Source organism: Poecilia latipinna, unplaced genomic scaffold (genome assembly GCF_001443285.1).
Source record: "Poecilia latipinna isolate Pla-1442-1.1 unplaced genomic scaffold, P_latipinna-1.0 Scaffold874, whole genome shotgun sequence".
Lineage (NCBI taxonomy): Eukaryota > Metazoa > Chordata > Actinopteri > Cyprinodontiformes > Poeciliidae > Poecilia > Poecilia latipinna.
In genome coordinates, this window is record NW_015113490.1 from 269,477 (window position 1) to 284,742 (window position 15,266).

General features: G+C 37.0%; 2 protein-coding genes across 8 annotated transcripts in view; one reads left to right on the forward strand and one right to left on the reverse strand.

The window, feature by feature from the left end:
• fli1 (Fli-1 proto-oncogene, ETS transcription factor) overlaps positions 1-7,017 on the forward strand; it is a 44,893-nt gene extending 37,876 nt beyond the window's left edge. For all 7 annotated transcript variants that reach the window (XM_015048321.1, XM_015048318.1, XM_015048319.1 and 4 more), the window contains 4 exons: positions 1,961-2,020; positions 2,419-2,478; positions 4,843-4,890; positions 5,038-7,017. In XM_015048321.1, coding sequence (XP_014903807.1) covers positions 1,961-2,020; positions 2,419-2,478; positions 4,843-4,890; positions 5,038-5,567 — 698 coding nt within the window. In that variant the 3' untranslated portion in view covers positions 5,568-7,017. The remainder of the gene's footprint in view (positions 1-1,960; positions 2,021-2,418; positions 2,479-4,842; positions 4,891-5,037) is intronic.
• A 3,866-nt stretch (positions 7,018-10,883) lies between these two features.
• kcnj1a.1 (potassium inwardly rectifying channel subfamily J member 1a, tandem duplicate 1) lies at positions 10,884-14,108 on the reverse strand. Its single transcript, XM_015048301.1, has 2 exons — positions 14,025-14,108; positions 10,884-12,778 (listed from the first exon to the last, which is right to left on the reverse strand). Exon 2 carries the CDS (start codon positions 12,755-12,757, stop codon positions 11,639-11,641), a length of 1,119 nt encoding a protein of 372 aa, XP_014903787.1. The 5' UTR covers positions 12,758-12,778; positions 14,025-14,108; the 3' UTR covers positions 10,884-11,638.
• Between the last annotated feature and the right edge of the window lie 1,158 nt (positions 14,109-15,266).

Genomic DNA, 15,266 nt, shown 5'->3' on the forward strand with positions numbered 1-15,266 from the left:
TCACACTTTCTGTAAAAATGCTTTTAACATTTGTATTTGGTTCCAAATAGGTTTCAATTGAATTATTATAAATTAAGTCCTCAAGGTTAAATAATAGCTGATAACAAAAATAAAAACTAAAAATAGAGAACTTTGGTGTTCTCTGTTTTAAGCATCAAGCATTGATTTCCCGTATTGCATAAAGCAAAGGTTCCATGAACTTAACTTTGCAAATATGTTGGTATTTGAAAAATATACATTTATCAAAACTATGTATTTATAGGACGTCAATCTACATAACATTTACAATGGGAACATGTTCACATAAAAACAAAGGTCATAAATGTTGAAGAGCGTTTGAAATGGCCCGTAGGATTCCTACAAGGTGTCATTTGAACAAAACTGCTGAAGGTATTCTTTATTTAATCAACACACTGTCTCTCAAGTCACCCTGGTGAATAACTTATTTTATTAAAAAATAGATAATTGGTGCTGCTGGGTGGGGTACTTGTTAACAGTAGTTGCCGTGTCTTTATACGTGAAGCATGAATGTGCCTATGGATGTATGGCTTCCTTCTTAACTCCCATCAGCTTCTTCTCATGGTTTAAAAATACAGTATGTATGTACATGTTAAGTTACTTGGTCTTTCTAAGTTGCACTCAGAAATGAATATGTATATGAATGGTTGTTTGTCCTGTGCTGACCTGAGGTAAACTGGCAGTCTGTCTGTCCTGCCTCTCACCCAGTGACCTCAGGAGACAGAAACCCGCACCGCAACCCAGCACAGATAAGCAGGAATAGACAATGTATGGATGTTTGATGAAACATGCTAAACGGGTTTGCAGGAATATCATATTTTTGTCTTTCTTGGGAGTGAAATTCAAGCATAAATCATTTCCATTTTGGGATGGTGTAACACGATCCCTAATGTGTTCAACTTCAACATGGGCCAGTATAATGATAAACCAAGGGTTTAAAATGCCATGGTCTCAAAATTGTAACTCAACCTTATTTCACTATGAGGATTTTATACATATATTTTATACTATTTATGTTGTGATTTCCACACACACTTAAGGCTAATTAAATTGCTTTTCGACCCTTCAGATACCCTGCTGATTTCAACCTTATAGTCTTTTTCTATGGTCCCTAAGGAGAAAAAATACAAAAAACTGGTGACCAAAATACTTGCTCTCAATTCTAATACTGTGTATACCATGTTAGACTAAGTGTGAATCCAATCTGGTATTAATAAACATCAGATTTCCCCTGCATTCTGGTGGCAATTTGATCTGTTTAAGTCTGTAATAATGGAAACAATCAAGGGCGCTGGCCAGGTGCAGTATGAGTATACCAGGGCATTTTTGAGATGTTGCCACAGCCTCTGTTGCTTGCACTTGTGTCACAGTGATTGATTGCTTGGTGGAACCTGTCTAGCCTTACACCACAGACAGACACAAAGCAGGTAGAGCTTATGCTGCGCAGGTCAGGTCAGTTCACTCGTTGACCATTGAAGCTGCTGGTATCACAAAATGAGACATGAATGCGTGTTCGGTCCAGCTATTGTTTTGTGTGCTTTGTTTGTTAATTTGCATCAGCAATTTGTGGTTACTATGTTGCAAGTTGCTCAAGCAGCTGTGAACTTTCTCGAAGCTTATGCCATCGACGTTCTAACCACCAAAGCAAGCCTTACTAAACCACGAGCGTGTCCAGATATCTTGTGAAGAAGATTGTTAAGCACTTTTTGATGGATTTATTGAGCTTAATCGACATTTACTACTACTAGTTGAGATATTTTATTTAACCATGCGCACATGGAGGCTTTTAAGGACTGTAATCTGACTAAATCTGAAAGATTGTTGCAGATACATGTTTGTATCACTTAAATACTTCTTTTGGTAATGAAATAAATTACTAATTGGTTATTTCCTAATAAAAAACATATGATTTTATCTTTCTTTTCTAATACTTGTTTTTCAGATCCATCATATGATGCTGTACGGCGGACAGGGTGGTCTAACAACATGCACAGTGGCAAGGGTAAGGTCCCACATAATAACATATTAAACATCTACTTATGTATTTTTGCATTTGACTAAGGAGTGATTGAAACGGACTGAGAGGGAATTTTTAGCACTACTTGTCAAAAATAAACACTGTCAGTGGGTGTTCAGGACCATTTTAAATACTCGGTAATACTTTTATCTAGAGTTTGCACCAGAGGAGATGTATTACTGACATCAACACTGTCTAGACATGTGGGAAAGACTCCATAAGATTACAGAAGACAGTCGAGTCACTTCCTTATTTACTTTGGACCTCTGCTAAAATGCCTTCAAGATATGTGGTCTTGTTATCTGTGACCACCCTATGAATATAGTGTCTGAATCATGTTATGTCTCCCCCTCTTCATCCAATGACTGCTTCCCTTCTTGCAGGCTCACCTGTCGTTCCTCAGAATGTGACCAAGTCCACTGAGCAGGCCAGACCTCAACCAGGTAACTGCTTAAGCACTTTGTATTGCCTTGTTGCTGAAAATGTGCTTTAAAAATAAAATTACCTTTACCTTTACCCTTACTCTGTAGCATTTGTGCTTTTGGTCGGATGAGTACAGACTCGAAACTTATTGTTTGAAGTGATAACGTTTTTTTTGTATCAAATGCTTTGATAAAGCTGTTTTTTTTTCCATTCTTTCTTTTTTTCCAATCATATCTCGATGTTGGTACTTAAGACAGTCAAGCATAATTACACTTTGTTTACAGCAGAACCCTAACTGGATACATTGTCTGTAATAGTAATGTCTACACTACAAGTCTGTTCATTAGACATAGTTGTGCAATTTGAAGGTCATATGAAACAGTTTTCAGCTACTTTTTGTGACAAATAACAATAATGAATTTACAATCAAAGCATCACATCACCTCCAGCATAACCTGTCTCAATACAGGCAGCCATCTGTCACAGCCAACACTGTCTCCTGTTAGAGAAGACAGAGCAGAATGCACAAGAAGAAAGAAATAAATTAACCATTGTAGGATTATTTTTGATGTTCATGAAAATAAAAAGTTGACTGGAGGGAAAGGAGAATGGTTAGTTGATGGTAGCGCTATTTCAGACAATGTCCTCCTTCAAGAAGGTATCACAGCCAAACAGAATGTTAGACCACATTTAGCTACTATGAAGAGAAAAATACCTAAGAGAAAACAAAGAGTTGACAGTTAAAATAACAGCAAACAATGCAAATTGGAGAGTGGTTCAAGAAAGTGAGGAAAAAGTGGTTTGTTTGTCCAGTATAACTATGAACTATATTGAAATGCACCTGCATGTTTTGGCATCCAGTAACTATAATAAAGCTTTACAGCAAGTTGACAAAAATAAGTAATAATCTAAAAGAGGATTGTTCTACTCAGCCAAGACACAGTGGACTGATTTTCACCTTCTTATAATACCCTTATTACAATATATTTCACAATATTAAGCTGTTAATTAGATATGCTCATTAAATAATGTAGATATCCTAAAAGATGACCATAAAGATCTTCAAAGCATTGAATTTATGTAGTGCAGAAATATTCCAGGATGTGAAAGTTTATAAAGAAGTTTCTAGTTTTTTTTGTGTGTGTTTGTTTTTTTTAAGGAAACATTAGAAGTATGAGATGGCCAAGTATGCCTTGAATCTAACATTACACCTCTAAGGTATCTTAAAAAGGAAGGAACAGTAACTTACACCCTCCAGTAAAAACAGTGGAAAACAACCTCAGCTGAAATATCCATTATACACAGAGATTGAGTCTGCTGACAAAAACAGAAAACACATGAGTCAATCCCTCAGTTATTAAACATACAGTGGCTTATTCCTTATTGCACGTAGCATTTATTTATTTTTCTACGTATACCTTTTATGCGGTGTATATTAAGTATAAATAATACAACATTATATACAAAAACGGAGGAATCAAATCAATGGCATGAATTTGCTTGAATTTTCTTGCGGCAAGAGTTTTCAAACACGTTGCTAAGAGTAACCTGATAAGTTAAGAAAGCTAAGAAGTTAAGAAAGCGAAAGCAACTACGGAGTTCTGATAACAGATCAATGAAAATATTTTTTTTTTAATTTTTGATATGACTCCACATATACAACTTTAGTGAACTCCTGCCTTTTATTTTCTTGGCAATATTTTCATGTTGAGTAGTTGACTGAAGTTCTCGACCAATACTTGCACGTCTACTGTTTGTTTTGATATTTCTCATTGATGTTTTTAGCATAAAATATATTTAGATATCATTTTTAGTGAAAATATTTGGAACAAAACTTACAAAGAAAACAATGTTTTCTGTCTTAATAAGTGTACTGCTTAGTTTTAAATTACATGCATTTTAATGGCTAATGCTTCAGTTGGGCTCTTTCCCACAGTTGGATATCTGAGCACAATGTGCAGGTATACATGGCATAAAGACAGGGATCTGCAGCAGCCAGAAGAGTCTATGATTTACTATGGATCTCATTGCAAAGAGTGAGAACTACTCAGATTGTTGGTAGACACTTTGAATTGTTGCATTAACACTGGTCACTGCCTTTTGAACATTGAGTTTTCCAAGCAGACACAAATAGGATGCGAATTGAATTGAAATTAATTTTGAAAACTGGCCATATAAACTTTAGCATACAGCTTGTTGGCCAAACCCACAGGTGCGACTGACACAAAAAATATTCAGACAGTAGACGATCAATGGGTTTGGAGTGGAGTTTTGATAGGGATTCTGATAACAATTGTACCTTTTTTTCCATCAGGAAATTTTGCTGTACTATATACCACAGAAATCTGATTCCAGATTGATCATCCTTTTGCATTTGTCTGCAGATCCTTATCAGATTCTGGGCCCCACCAGTAGTCGTCTTGCCAATCCAGGTAAGATTATTGACATGTTTAAGCCTTCTGTAATCAGACAAATACTGAAATCTGTAAACATAATAATAATAAATAAATAAATAAATGCTTATATTTTAGAGACCACGAATGTCCATGACAATGATTTCTTCTTCTGTCCACTTCCAGGCTCAGGTCAAATCCAACTTTGGCAGTTCCTCTTGGAGCTCTTGTCCGACAGTGCCAATGCAGGGTGCATCACTTGGGAAGGGACCAATGGAGAGTTTAAGATGACAGATCCAGATGAGGTGGCGCGACGATGGGGTGAGCGTAAGAGCAAGCCCAACATGAACTATGACAAGCTGAGCCGCGCGCTGCGCTACTACTATGACAAAAATATCATGACGAAAGTGCATGGCAAACGCTATGCCTACAAGTTCGACTTCCATGGTATTGCTCAGGCACTGCAGCCGCACCCCACCGAGTCATCGATGTATAAATACCCCTCGGACCTAGCCTATGTGCCTTCTTACCACGCCCACCAGCAGAAGGTCAACTTTGTATCCCCGCACCCTCCATCTATGCCAGTCACCTCCTCCAATTTCTTTGGACCCACTGCTCAGTACTGGAGTTCGCCCACTGCAGGCATCTACCCAAACCCAAACGTTCCTCGCCACCCTAACACCCATGTGCCATCCCATCTTGGCAGTTACTATTAAAACAACTCTCACCTATCAATGACCAACTTTTAAAACCTACCTTCTCCCCCTACCAAAATTGCTGAGCTGCACTCGTTGTAATGCCAAAGACTGAACTGATGGAAACAAACATCTAAAGAAATGCTGTTCCTCAAAGAAGAATGAGTAAATTGATTTTTTTTTGTGTGTGTGTAAGAATTTATAAAAACTGGATACCTTGGTCTACAATGGAATACTACTTATTACAACTGTTTATAGATGCACATCTAAGTTTCCTGTGCCTGTCTTTTCCATTGTCTTGAAAGCTTCATCTAAAAGCCAATACTTGTCCCAAAGCCAAAGGAAAGGTGTTGAGCCTGATTGTGTCAGCCTTTTCTCCATGCTACCTTACCAGACATGGGCCTACCACTTATGGGTCTCAATTTATGTCCTTCTCAGTACACCTTGCTTAAAAAAAAAAACAAAAAAAAAACGCTGTAGCCGCTTATCGACTACCTTTTTGGGGTTTTTCCACTGTTTTTCTTTGCTTTTCTGTTCAGCTTCTTGTTTATTGTTACTTGTGTGTGTGTGGAGCGGGGTGGGCTGGGGGAGGGTGTTGTGTGTGTGTATGTTTGTATGTGTGCCTCCAATAGACACGTAAGATATCTTGCAAGAGGGACTTTTCTCAGCACTGAATAAAAATTGGCGACTGGAATACATAGTTCACTATGCCGCCATTTAATTTATCCTCCAAAACTGGAAGGCTGGAGAAGAGTTAGATGCCATAAAATGAAGCGCTGTATGTTTCTGCTGAACCTGGGTCAACTCAGTTGCTTAAAGAATGTGTTCAATGTATTTTGCATGAAGTCGAGAGAGATGATAGGTAATAAGCACAGCAGAGTTAAGTCAATTGTGCTGCGGAAGCAAAGTCGAGATTTTAATTGCAGTAATTTGCAGCAATTCCCGCCCTGTGTGTCTCTCTCTTGTTTTTTTTTTTTTTGTTTTTTTTTGGTAGGCCACACACTAAGCTAAGTGCTTGACTCGTTGCTTCCTTTCAGCCATAGTATTCTGAGATTTTTTTTTTTTTTTTGTGTTGCTCAACCATATCAGTATTAATGTGAACGTTTTCTGGCTTGTGAAATACTCTTAAAAGGAAAAGCCTTGCCTAAGTCAAAATATGTCAGAAGTGGTTATTTAAGAAGAATAATAATGCATGTCCATGTGTTGTCATGAATCTAAAACATGAAAGTGATTTTAGAGTATGTGAGGGGTTTTTGAAGGTTATATTGGCCTTGCTGTTTTTGAGGATGTTGTTTAACTATCCAAAAACCCTCGAGTCTTTATCTACTTTTAAAAATGTGCTGAGAAACAAAGCTCTAACCCTTGCAGTGTTAGGGTTACGCTCCAACTGCTGATCTTTATCTTATCGTTATCAATTACCAGTAAACAACTAAAGTCCTGAAGAAGATATAACTGTTTTGTTAAATCTGACTTTTTTTTTTTTTTTTTTTTATCTTTTCTGACAATAAAAGCTGCCAGGCTTTGTCTTCTCTCTTTTTGTAGGCCAGTTGTACCGGTCAGTGCAGAGAAGTGATGGTCCTCATGATTCTGATTAACAGACACCCATGTTGCAGTTTTTTTTTTTTTTTTTTTTTTTTCTCCAGGGCTGGATCCTAGCATGAGAACAGCATGTTTGGTGAAAGGTCTTTCGCTGATCTTCCAGCCCAACAAAATGCAAACAAATCTCAAGTCAGAGTTTCTTCATTATCATGTAAAAACATGTCAAAATTACAACTATAATCAGCTTTTCAACTGTCAATTTCAGAAATTATTGAAAGGACGTCACTGAAAATAGACACTTGAAAATAAGTCATTTATCAAAGAACAAAAACCAATGAAGTATGACGAGATGAAACAAAGAAATCCTCAGATTCGCGAACGCTGTGCGTTTGTCAGACCTATTTTTTTATTATTTTATAAGCATCAGTCAACTAGGCATTAAAGCAACTTACTGTATAAATTATGCAGAGTTATTTTCATATGTGACACAGTATAAAACGCCAAGAGAGTTAATACGAGTTGACCTCGGTCAAAAATGCAAACTTTTTGAGTCCATTTCTGCTAGTAGTATGTTGAGCATGTTAAGTATTTTTATATCTGTACATTTGGGCAATGCAGTTTAGCATTTTTTTGTTTTCATACAGGTGTTGTTTTCTAAAATCCAGTTGTAACATCTTAAGTGCCTGTAAGTTTAAAAAAAATATATCTGTATATTATTTGTTTGTAATCCTAAAACCACAAATGCCTGCTTAACTCATAATCTAATAGAGATGATTCCTATACCTTGTATGCAGTTCATAACGGTGATGGAGAGACTCCAGTGCCACTCACTTTTTATACCTAAATTTCATGACTAGCCCTGTGCTTTTAAGGTTTTCAGGTGTTTGATACTCAGTAATACAACATTAATATTTACATCCAGCTTTCTTTTCAGATGTATAGCTTTAAGTGAACAAATCCAAAGGGAACATGTCATTTGTAGCATAAAGAAATTATGGTAATGTACCCTTAACCTTCCTGTTTTATAAGCAGTATCAGTGAAGAGGAACCCATGCTACTTCTTCATATATGCAATGTATTTTGGATGTTGAATCCATTATATGTATTGTGTGTATAACTTTACAATTAAGCAGTGTATTATTTTTAATATTAATTAATTGTAATTCCTGCAATGTATGAAGTAAAACCTTTTGAAAAAGGGCTTTTGTATAGAAAATGTGACAAAATAAATGTTTTTACCTCTCCAGTACTGTTTCTCAGCCTGACTTTACCTCCACCACAGTTGAAGTCGATCAATATTCAATACTTTGTTTGGATCACAGGGAAGTTGATGCCTATTTCTAGTGGCCAACGAACAAGAGAGAAACAGCAGAAGGATAAACACACATAGGAAGAATGCCAACTCAACAGAGAAGGGCCTGAAGAAAACTGGAACTCAGGAGCTTCTAGCTGCAAGGCAGTAACACATATGAAATCACATAAACAAATTCACATATTTAAGTTCAACACTGCATTTTTTAGATTTTTGTATTCACTTTTATATTAAAACTTTGTTGGAAAGAATAATAGAACGGACCGAAACAACTAATCGGTTTACTTATGATTAATCGATCATTCAACTAATTTAGAAATCGAACAATCGTTATCTACACAGACTCTGAAACATGGCAATTGCTAAAAGGACAACACTCCCAGAGTAGTAAACAACTAAAGAAAGAATGTACAAAAAGTATGTACATTTGCATTTCAAATAAAAAAAACTTATTTGTATGTCAATATGTTTTACACAGAATGCTTTGCCATTTTAGACAATCAAAGAGTTAAAAGGGAACTGCAGCCTTAGTTTATATCTTGAAACTTTCATTTTGTTCCAGCAAAATTAGCTTCTAATCTAAATGACAAATTAAATTAAAGTCATATGAACTGTCAATAAGCTTGTTCACACAATAAGTCATTAAAAATAATGGCAGCAATGTCTGCCCTGTTGTTTAGCATTAACTAAGGGTGGTCAAAGGTCTGATGCACCTGAAACTAGGAAATGGCTGATATTTGACAGCAAAAGAAGATTAGCAAGGCTTTCTTTTCTCAATGCCATCTTTTTGCTGTCAAAAGCATTTAATAACATTCCTTCAAAAACGACAAAACATCTCTACATGTTTAAAGCTTTGTTGAGTTTGAATCATGCACAACTGTGTCATGCAAAAGCTGGCAACAGAGAAGTTGTGAATTTCTTTACTTTAAAAATAGGGTGATAAGAGACTTATAGAATTTGCATTTATAGAATGGTAAAATATTAAAAATAAAATCTCTTCCTCAGATAAACTGGATATAAATTGGAAGAAATACATAATTTATCAAATCTTCCCCATACTAAATTCAATAAATATTTTTGGATGGCTTCCAATCTGTGATGTTGTTCTGTTTTATGTCTCGACACTACAGTGCCATGTTCTAAATGCTGAAACGTCAGTTATGACGCCAAACACTTAGTCAACCATGCAGTAAAACTGACACACCCATCTGACACCCATATTTCTTCCTTTATATGTTTATTTATTGTATTTAAATGTCAACTCGAATGGGCAAAACAAATCATTCAAGTGCCTCAGAGGGAAAAGAAAATGTCATGAAAATGAGAAACTTTCTCATTTTCAAGGCACTGATTATTTATTTATTTTTTTTATGTCGGACTCGAGCCGCAAATGCGTCTTCTTGAATTATCAAAATTGTAAACAAAAAAACATTGACCTGGACATATTAAAAGTATATATATATTTTTTAATATGCTCATCCAGGTTTGCTCACTAATTTTAAATTATTTATTTTATGAGCAGATGAAGAAATAATAATTGAAGCAAAAATATTATTTTTTTGTATTTATGTTAAAAAATGTCTGTACTGAGTACAAAGTGTAATCAAAGTCAAAGCCATTGTTTATTCTGATTAAAGGGTGCCCTTTAATCAGCATTAACTGATTACACCCATTGTAGCTAATGGGTGTGGCATACCCATTAGCCACAAATAGGCAGATTCATGTTTAACCACTATTCATTAAAAAAAAAGAAATGCTTTATTCCTGTGCTAATTTTGAGTCTTCACATAAAATTTACACCACTCTAAATTTGTGTATTAGTAACCTTTTTGAACTGGCTCCAAAAATACTGAAGGGTAAAGGCAAGCTCTTGCAACATGTTCTTAATGCACAGCCTGCACAGAACTGTTTTTTGGAAAATTTGAAGCAGGTGTGGATACAACCCGAACAAATGCTACAGTGGGACCAATGAGGACTTTCTGGGATTTTGCGAGGACTGAAATGTCCCAGTCAAAAAGAAGCTTGCTCTTATTCTTTCCTACATGAGAAAAAGAGAAATATTCTCACTTTCTCCTGAGCATATACAGGTAGTTCATCAGAGAATTAATAATTATTTGTTGATATTAATGAAACTCATAAAGCTTCTGTTACCATATTTTTATAGGCTGATTTTTTTTCAAATGGATAGTTCTGGTTTTAAGTTAAGAGCGCATTACGGCTTCTACAGTCAACTCTAATTTCCCACCTACGTCCTCAAAGTTATCCTGTTTGATGTCATGAATTAACTTTGTTTAGAGGTCAAAAGTCACTATCAGGATTAGCTTCGGCAGGCAATTTGTATTGCCTCGTCGCTGAAAATGTGCTATGTAAATAAAATTACCTTTACCTTTACCTTCTGTTGGTTTGACCTTCTATATCACACACCAGGTGTGACATTCAGCTTTGGTTCGGTGTGAAAAATGTTACTGCAGACAAATGTTTATGAATGCAAAAATAAAGTTTATTTTACTCTTGAGTAAAAGCAATTTTAAAAAAGACAAATATATACAAACATAATTGAGTTTGCTGCATGCAGCCAAGTTAGACATTGTCTGAGAGATATGTTCTCTCAAAATATGTTCATTTGTAAAATAAAATAAAAAAAAAACAAACAAACAAAAAAAAAACTATCTCACCACTCACAGCTTTGAAAGACTGGCTTAGGAGTCCAGCCTATCTGAACAGTTTAGCATACTGCTTCAAGTCAAAGTATCACTTTTAGCACATCAACCATCTGTTCATAATTTAAAAAAAACTCCTTCTTTGGTGACTTATTGCATGTTTTTAATTAAAACAAAAATAACTCATGTGAAAGGTAAAAAAAAAAAAAATCCTTTTCTTCATACAAATGTCATCACTGACAGAGAAGCTTTGTGTCAGTTAGCCATGTTTCACCAGCTAACATGACCTAACCTCCAAAAAACAGGGTTTTCATCAGGTGATCATGACAGGTGTGGTTTCACATACAGACACATACAAAACTCACAAGAAGTGCCCTGATTCTTATTTGTAATTTGTAAATACAAAAGAATAACAAAACAATTGGTTAATCTGATTCAAGTTTAAATGCAAAGCATTTGGTTGTGGGCAAATGGTTCATCCACAGGTGCCTCGTGCAACCGTCTGTCCTTCAGGAATTCATTGTCGGGACATGCAATGGGCTGCCAGTCAGATATTTCAGCCTGCGCGAACAGTAAGTGTTTCACATCTTGGTGACATTAGGGGGATTGTCAATTTCAATCACCTCAAAGCCCGGGTTGTCTTGTCCTGTTCTGGAATGGAGATGATGTCCTTTGATGTTGTGATAACAGTATGCACAATGTGACGTGGCTACCGGAACCACTTTGGAGAAGTTGGAGAAATCAACTCTGTACTTCCCTTCTTTGCTTTTGGAGATGATCGGCAGGAAGTTGTAGCCCCACATGATCTCCTGAGGAATGAAGGAGGTTCGCACCTGGAAGGAAGAACTTGTGGACTCTGCTGTGCCGTCCAGAAAGACCACAAGCTCGAACTCTTTGTCATGTAGTGTGTCCACTGCCATGTCAAAGAAAGGACTGCTCTTGTCAATAACGTGATGCAACGTGAGAGGAGTTACAAAGAATAGGTTGTCCTTCCCAGCATCTACCAGGAAGTCAATGTTCACTTGATCCATGATGATTGTCTCACCGTCTGGTGTGGTTGTTGTTCTCAGCAGCTTGCCATAGATCTGGCTTCCAATCATCAGTGTCTTGCGCAGGTTGGCCACTCTGATGGACAGGCAGAGAGTGCCATTTCTGGGACTGATGACAGCCATTTCACTAAACGTGATGGTCTTGGCCCTCTTTTTGGGTAGGGAGATCTTGGACAAAATGATTCCACACATGAAGCAGTTGATAACTGCTCCAAGAAGGGACTGGATAATGACAAGGGTTACAGCACCAGGGCATTCAGCTGTGATTGCTCTTCCACCATACCCAATAGTTTGTTGGGTTTCAAGTGAGTACAGGAAGGCTGTGGTGAGTCCAACGACATTGTCAACGCATGGAATGTGATCTGAAGGGGGCTCTTGCCATGCAAGATCTCCATTACTTCGGGCAATCCAGTACCACAGCAGGCCAAAGATAAACCAGCTGAGGGTAAAAGACGCAATGAAAATAAACAGGACAAAACGCCACCTGATCTCAACAAAAGTGGTCCAGAAATCAACCAGGAAGGCAAAGTGGGTGCTGTACTTAATGTTTCCATACTCAATGTTACAGCGACCATCTTTAGTCACCAATCTGGTTTGCCGCCTTTTCCTCTCCAACATGTAGTCTTGGATCCGTTTGTTTAAGGCGCTCATTTTTCTCTCTTATTCAGTAATCTATGAGACAAAAGTAGAAAGACATGCAGTGTCAACATTGAAAACTGGTAAAATACCACACTAAATAATCAAATGTCACTGACAAATGGATGAATAGGAGCTATCTAACATAGAAACATCTGATTGTGGCAGATGAACATTAGATGGTTCAGCTCAAATACATCAACTGCACAGTCTTAAAAATTCTTCCCCTCTTACTCCGTTTGCTGTCCTACCACTGTGCCCAACGTGCTTTTCTCAGTGTACGAAACACAAGATGTTATACAGAAACTGGTTTTGATGAAGACTCCCACATGTATTCTTCAAGACTAGAATCAGGTTCTTATTAACGTGTCTCAACAGAAAGAGGGGAGCTAAATAAGGCAGTAAAATTATTTAGGCAAGCCATTGGAGCAGTTCCCATGAATAACAACCTTCAACTTTATTAAAGCTTTAATGTCTCATAAGTATGCTGCTTGATATATGGCAACTGGCGGTGGTGGTGGCACCAAATTTCCACATTAGTGTGCAGTCCCTGTTCTTGCCAAGTCATGCAAAGAGCTATTTGGATTATGTCATGTCTACTAGTGAAATGCTACTAAACAATCAGTGCAGAAGGTTTATATATTTTTTGGCAGTCTTCAAACACCACAGTAAAAACAAATTGGATAAGCACACTGTATTTCTTGTTTTGCAAGCTGTTAAAACCTCTTGGAGATAGGCTGGGTCATTCCATACCTAATCATTAGGTCAGCAGGTTTCCATGCATTAGGTCTGTAGTGAAATAATTTCAGGCATTTAGGGATTTTGCGTGTTATATGTCATACTAAATTACAGCTTTGTGTAAGAAAATGACCACATGTACAAGTGAAGGCATGCCGGGTGAGACTCATTAGATGCCTTACTGCCATCTTCAGCATCCCATTATTCTATTTAATTTAATCTGAAAATTTGCTCGATTTCGCTCTCCTATTTGATTGCATTAAATTCAAAATGAGGAGTAGTCACCACTCGTATTTTGTTTGGTTTGTCTAAAGACTTTTGGAACCTGTGTCAGTTTCTATGTGATTTAAGTACATGCAGTCTGATTGAACCTTTTAAGCTGAAAATCAAGGAAACGTCTTAGATTTTCATAACTGAGATTTTACATCGGAAATTGTGATCTTAATGTTAACCAAGAAAAATAAAAAAAAAACATCTATATTTTGTTCCATTTGTTATTTCTATTCAAAAACATGATGGAAGAATGCAAAGTCTTTTAACTCACCTGAATGGAAAACTGTGAGAAGCATCCAAAGCTGAATGAATGACAGTTTCCTCGATTTCTCTGGTCTGAGGCAGCCGAGTTGTGTCCTCTTGTGCCAGACTAACCACCTCGTGTGTCTTTATACTGTCGTGTGTCAGCATGTTAGAATCAGTCAGGTGATGTTAACGCCCACAGGTACATCAACCCCCCCACCCCCCGCCACCACCATACACACACACACACCCACGCATATGCATCGAATTTTCTAGCTCTAAAAACTTGTGTTTTGTCCACAAATGCCGGGCACCAAGGACTGAGATGACCTCTGTCATGTAACTACTGCATAAAGTGTTGCGCTGGTTTCAAACTTAGGCGTTTCATGTCTAAACCACAGTTTTTACGCTCTGAGCTCACAGTAAAGAAGTAAGAAAAGGCAATATTGACAGTGTAAATGCGACTGGTTTTGTGCATCTCAATGTCAAACAGACATCAACTGTGAGAATGTTTACACGTATGCATTCTTGAGGACATGTGATGACCCACTTTCGAAGCAATGAAATCCAGCTTCCAAGCTGTGAAGATGTGGCATTTTAAAATAATTTGAACCACGCTGAAAAAAAAGTTACAAGTGTTTTCAACATACTGACATCTTTTTTTTTATGTTTCACTTGATCCAACGGAAGTCATAAGCCGCAAATAGAGTTGTCACCATCAATCCAAAATCAACACTTCTTTACTCAGTGCAGACTTTTTCTTATGATACAGTGATAAAGCTTTTTTCCCCCCAGACTGAGGATAGGGTAAGACACCAGAAAGTCAAGAAGATGATGAAACCAAACAGATTGCTCTCTGGGATTTGCTGAACACAGAACCAGCTCAGAAGCTGCAGATGTTTAAATGCTGGGGGGGGGAGTAAGATGTAAATTGTGAAGGGATTCATTTTTCAAAGTGAATCTCATTACATATTGAGCATGCTGCGGTATTACCTTACATGCTGTTCGGTGTTTATTCTAGGAATATTTAATTACTATTGACATAGAATGACAGGGCTCATTTTTAAATCTTTTTTTTTTATTATTATTTTTGCGAGTTTGTACTGGTAAATGCTCAGTGATATCTCCATATTTTGTTGTTGTATATCAGTTTCAAAGGCAATTTACTGCCACATTTACACAGCTTCTTGAATGTGGTTAGTTATTTTCCAGCAAATGGAGGAAAAAGTCACTAACAGATGACATAACTGTCATGACTGATAGACTCGAG

Bases quoted from the DNA above. Each gene is read 5' to 3' on its own strand.
- kcnj1a.1 (XM_015048301.1), bottom strand. From the start codon at position 12,757: ATGAGCGCCTTAAACAAACGGATCCAAGACTACATGTTGGAGAGGAAA.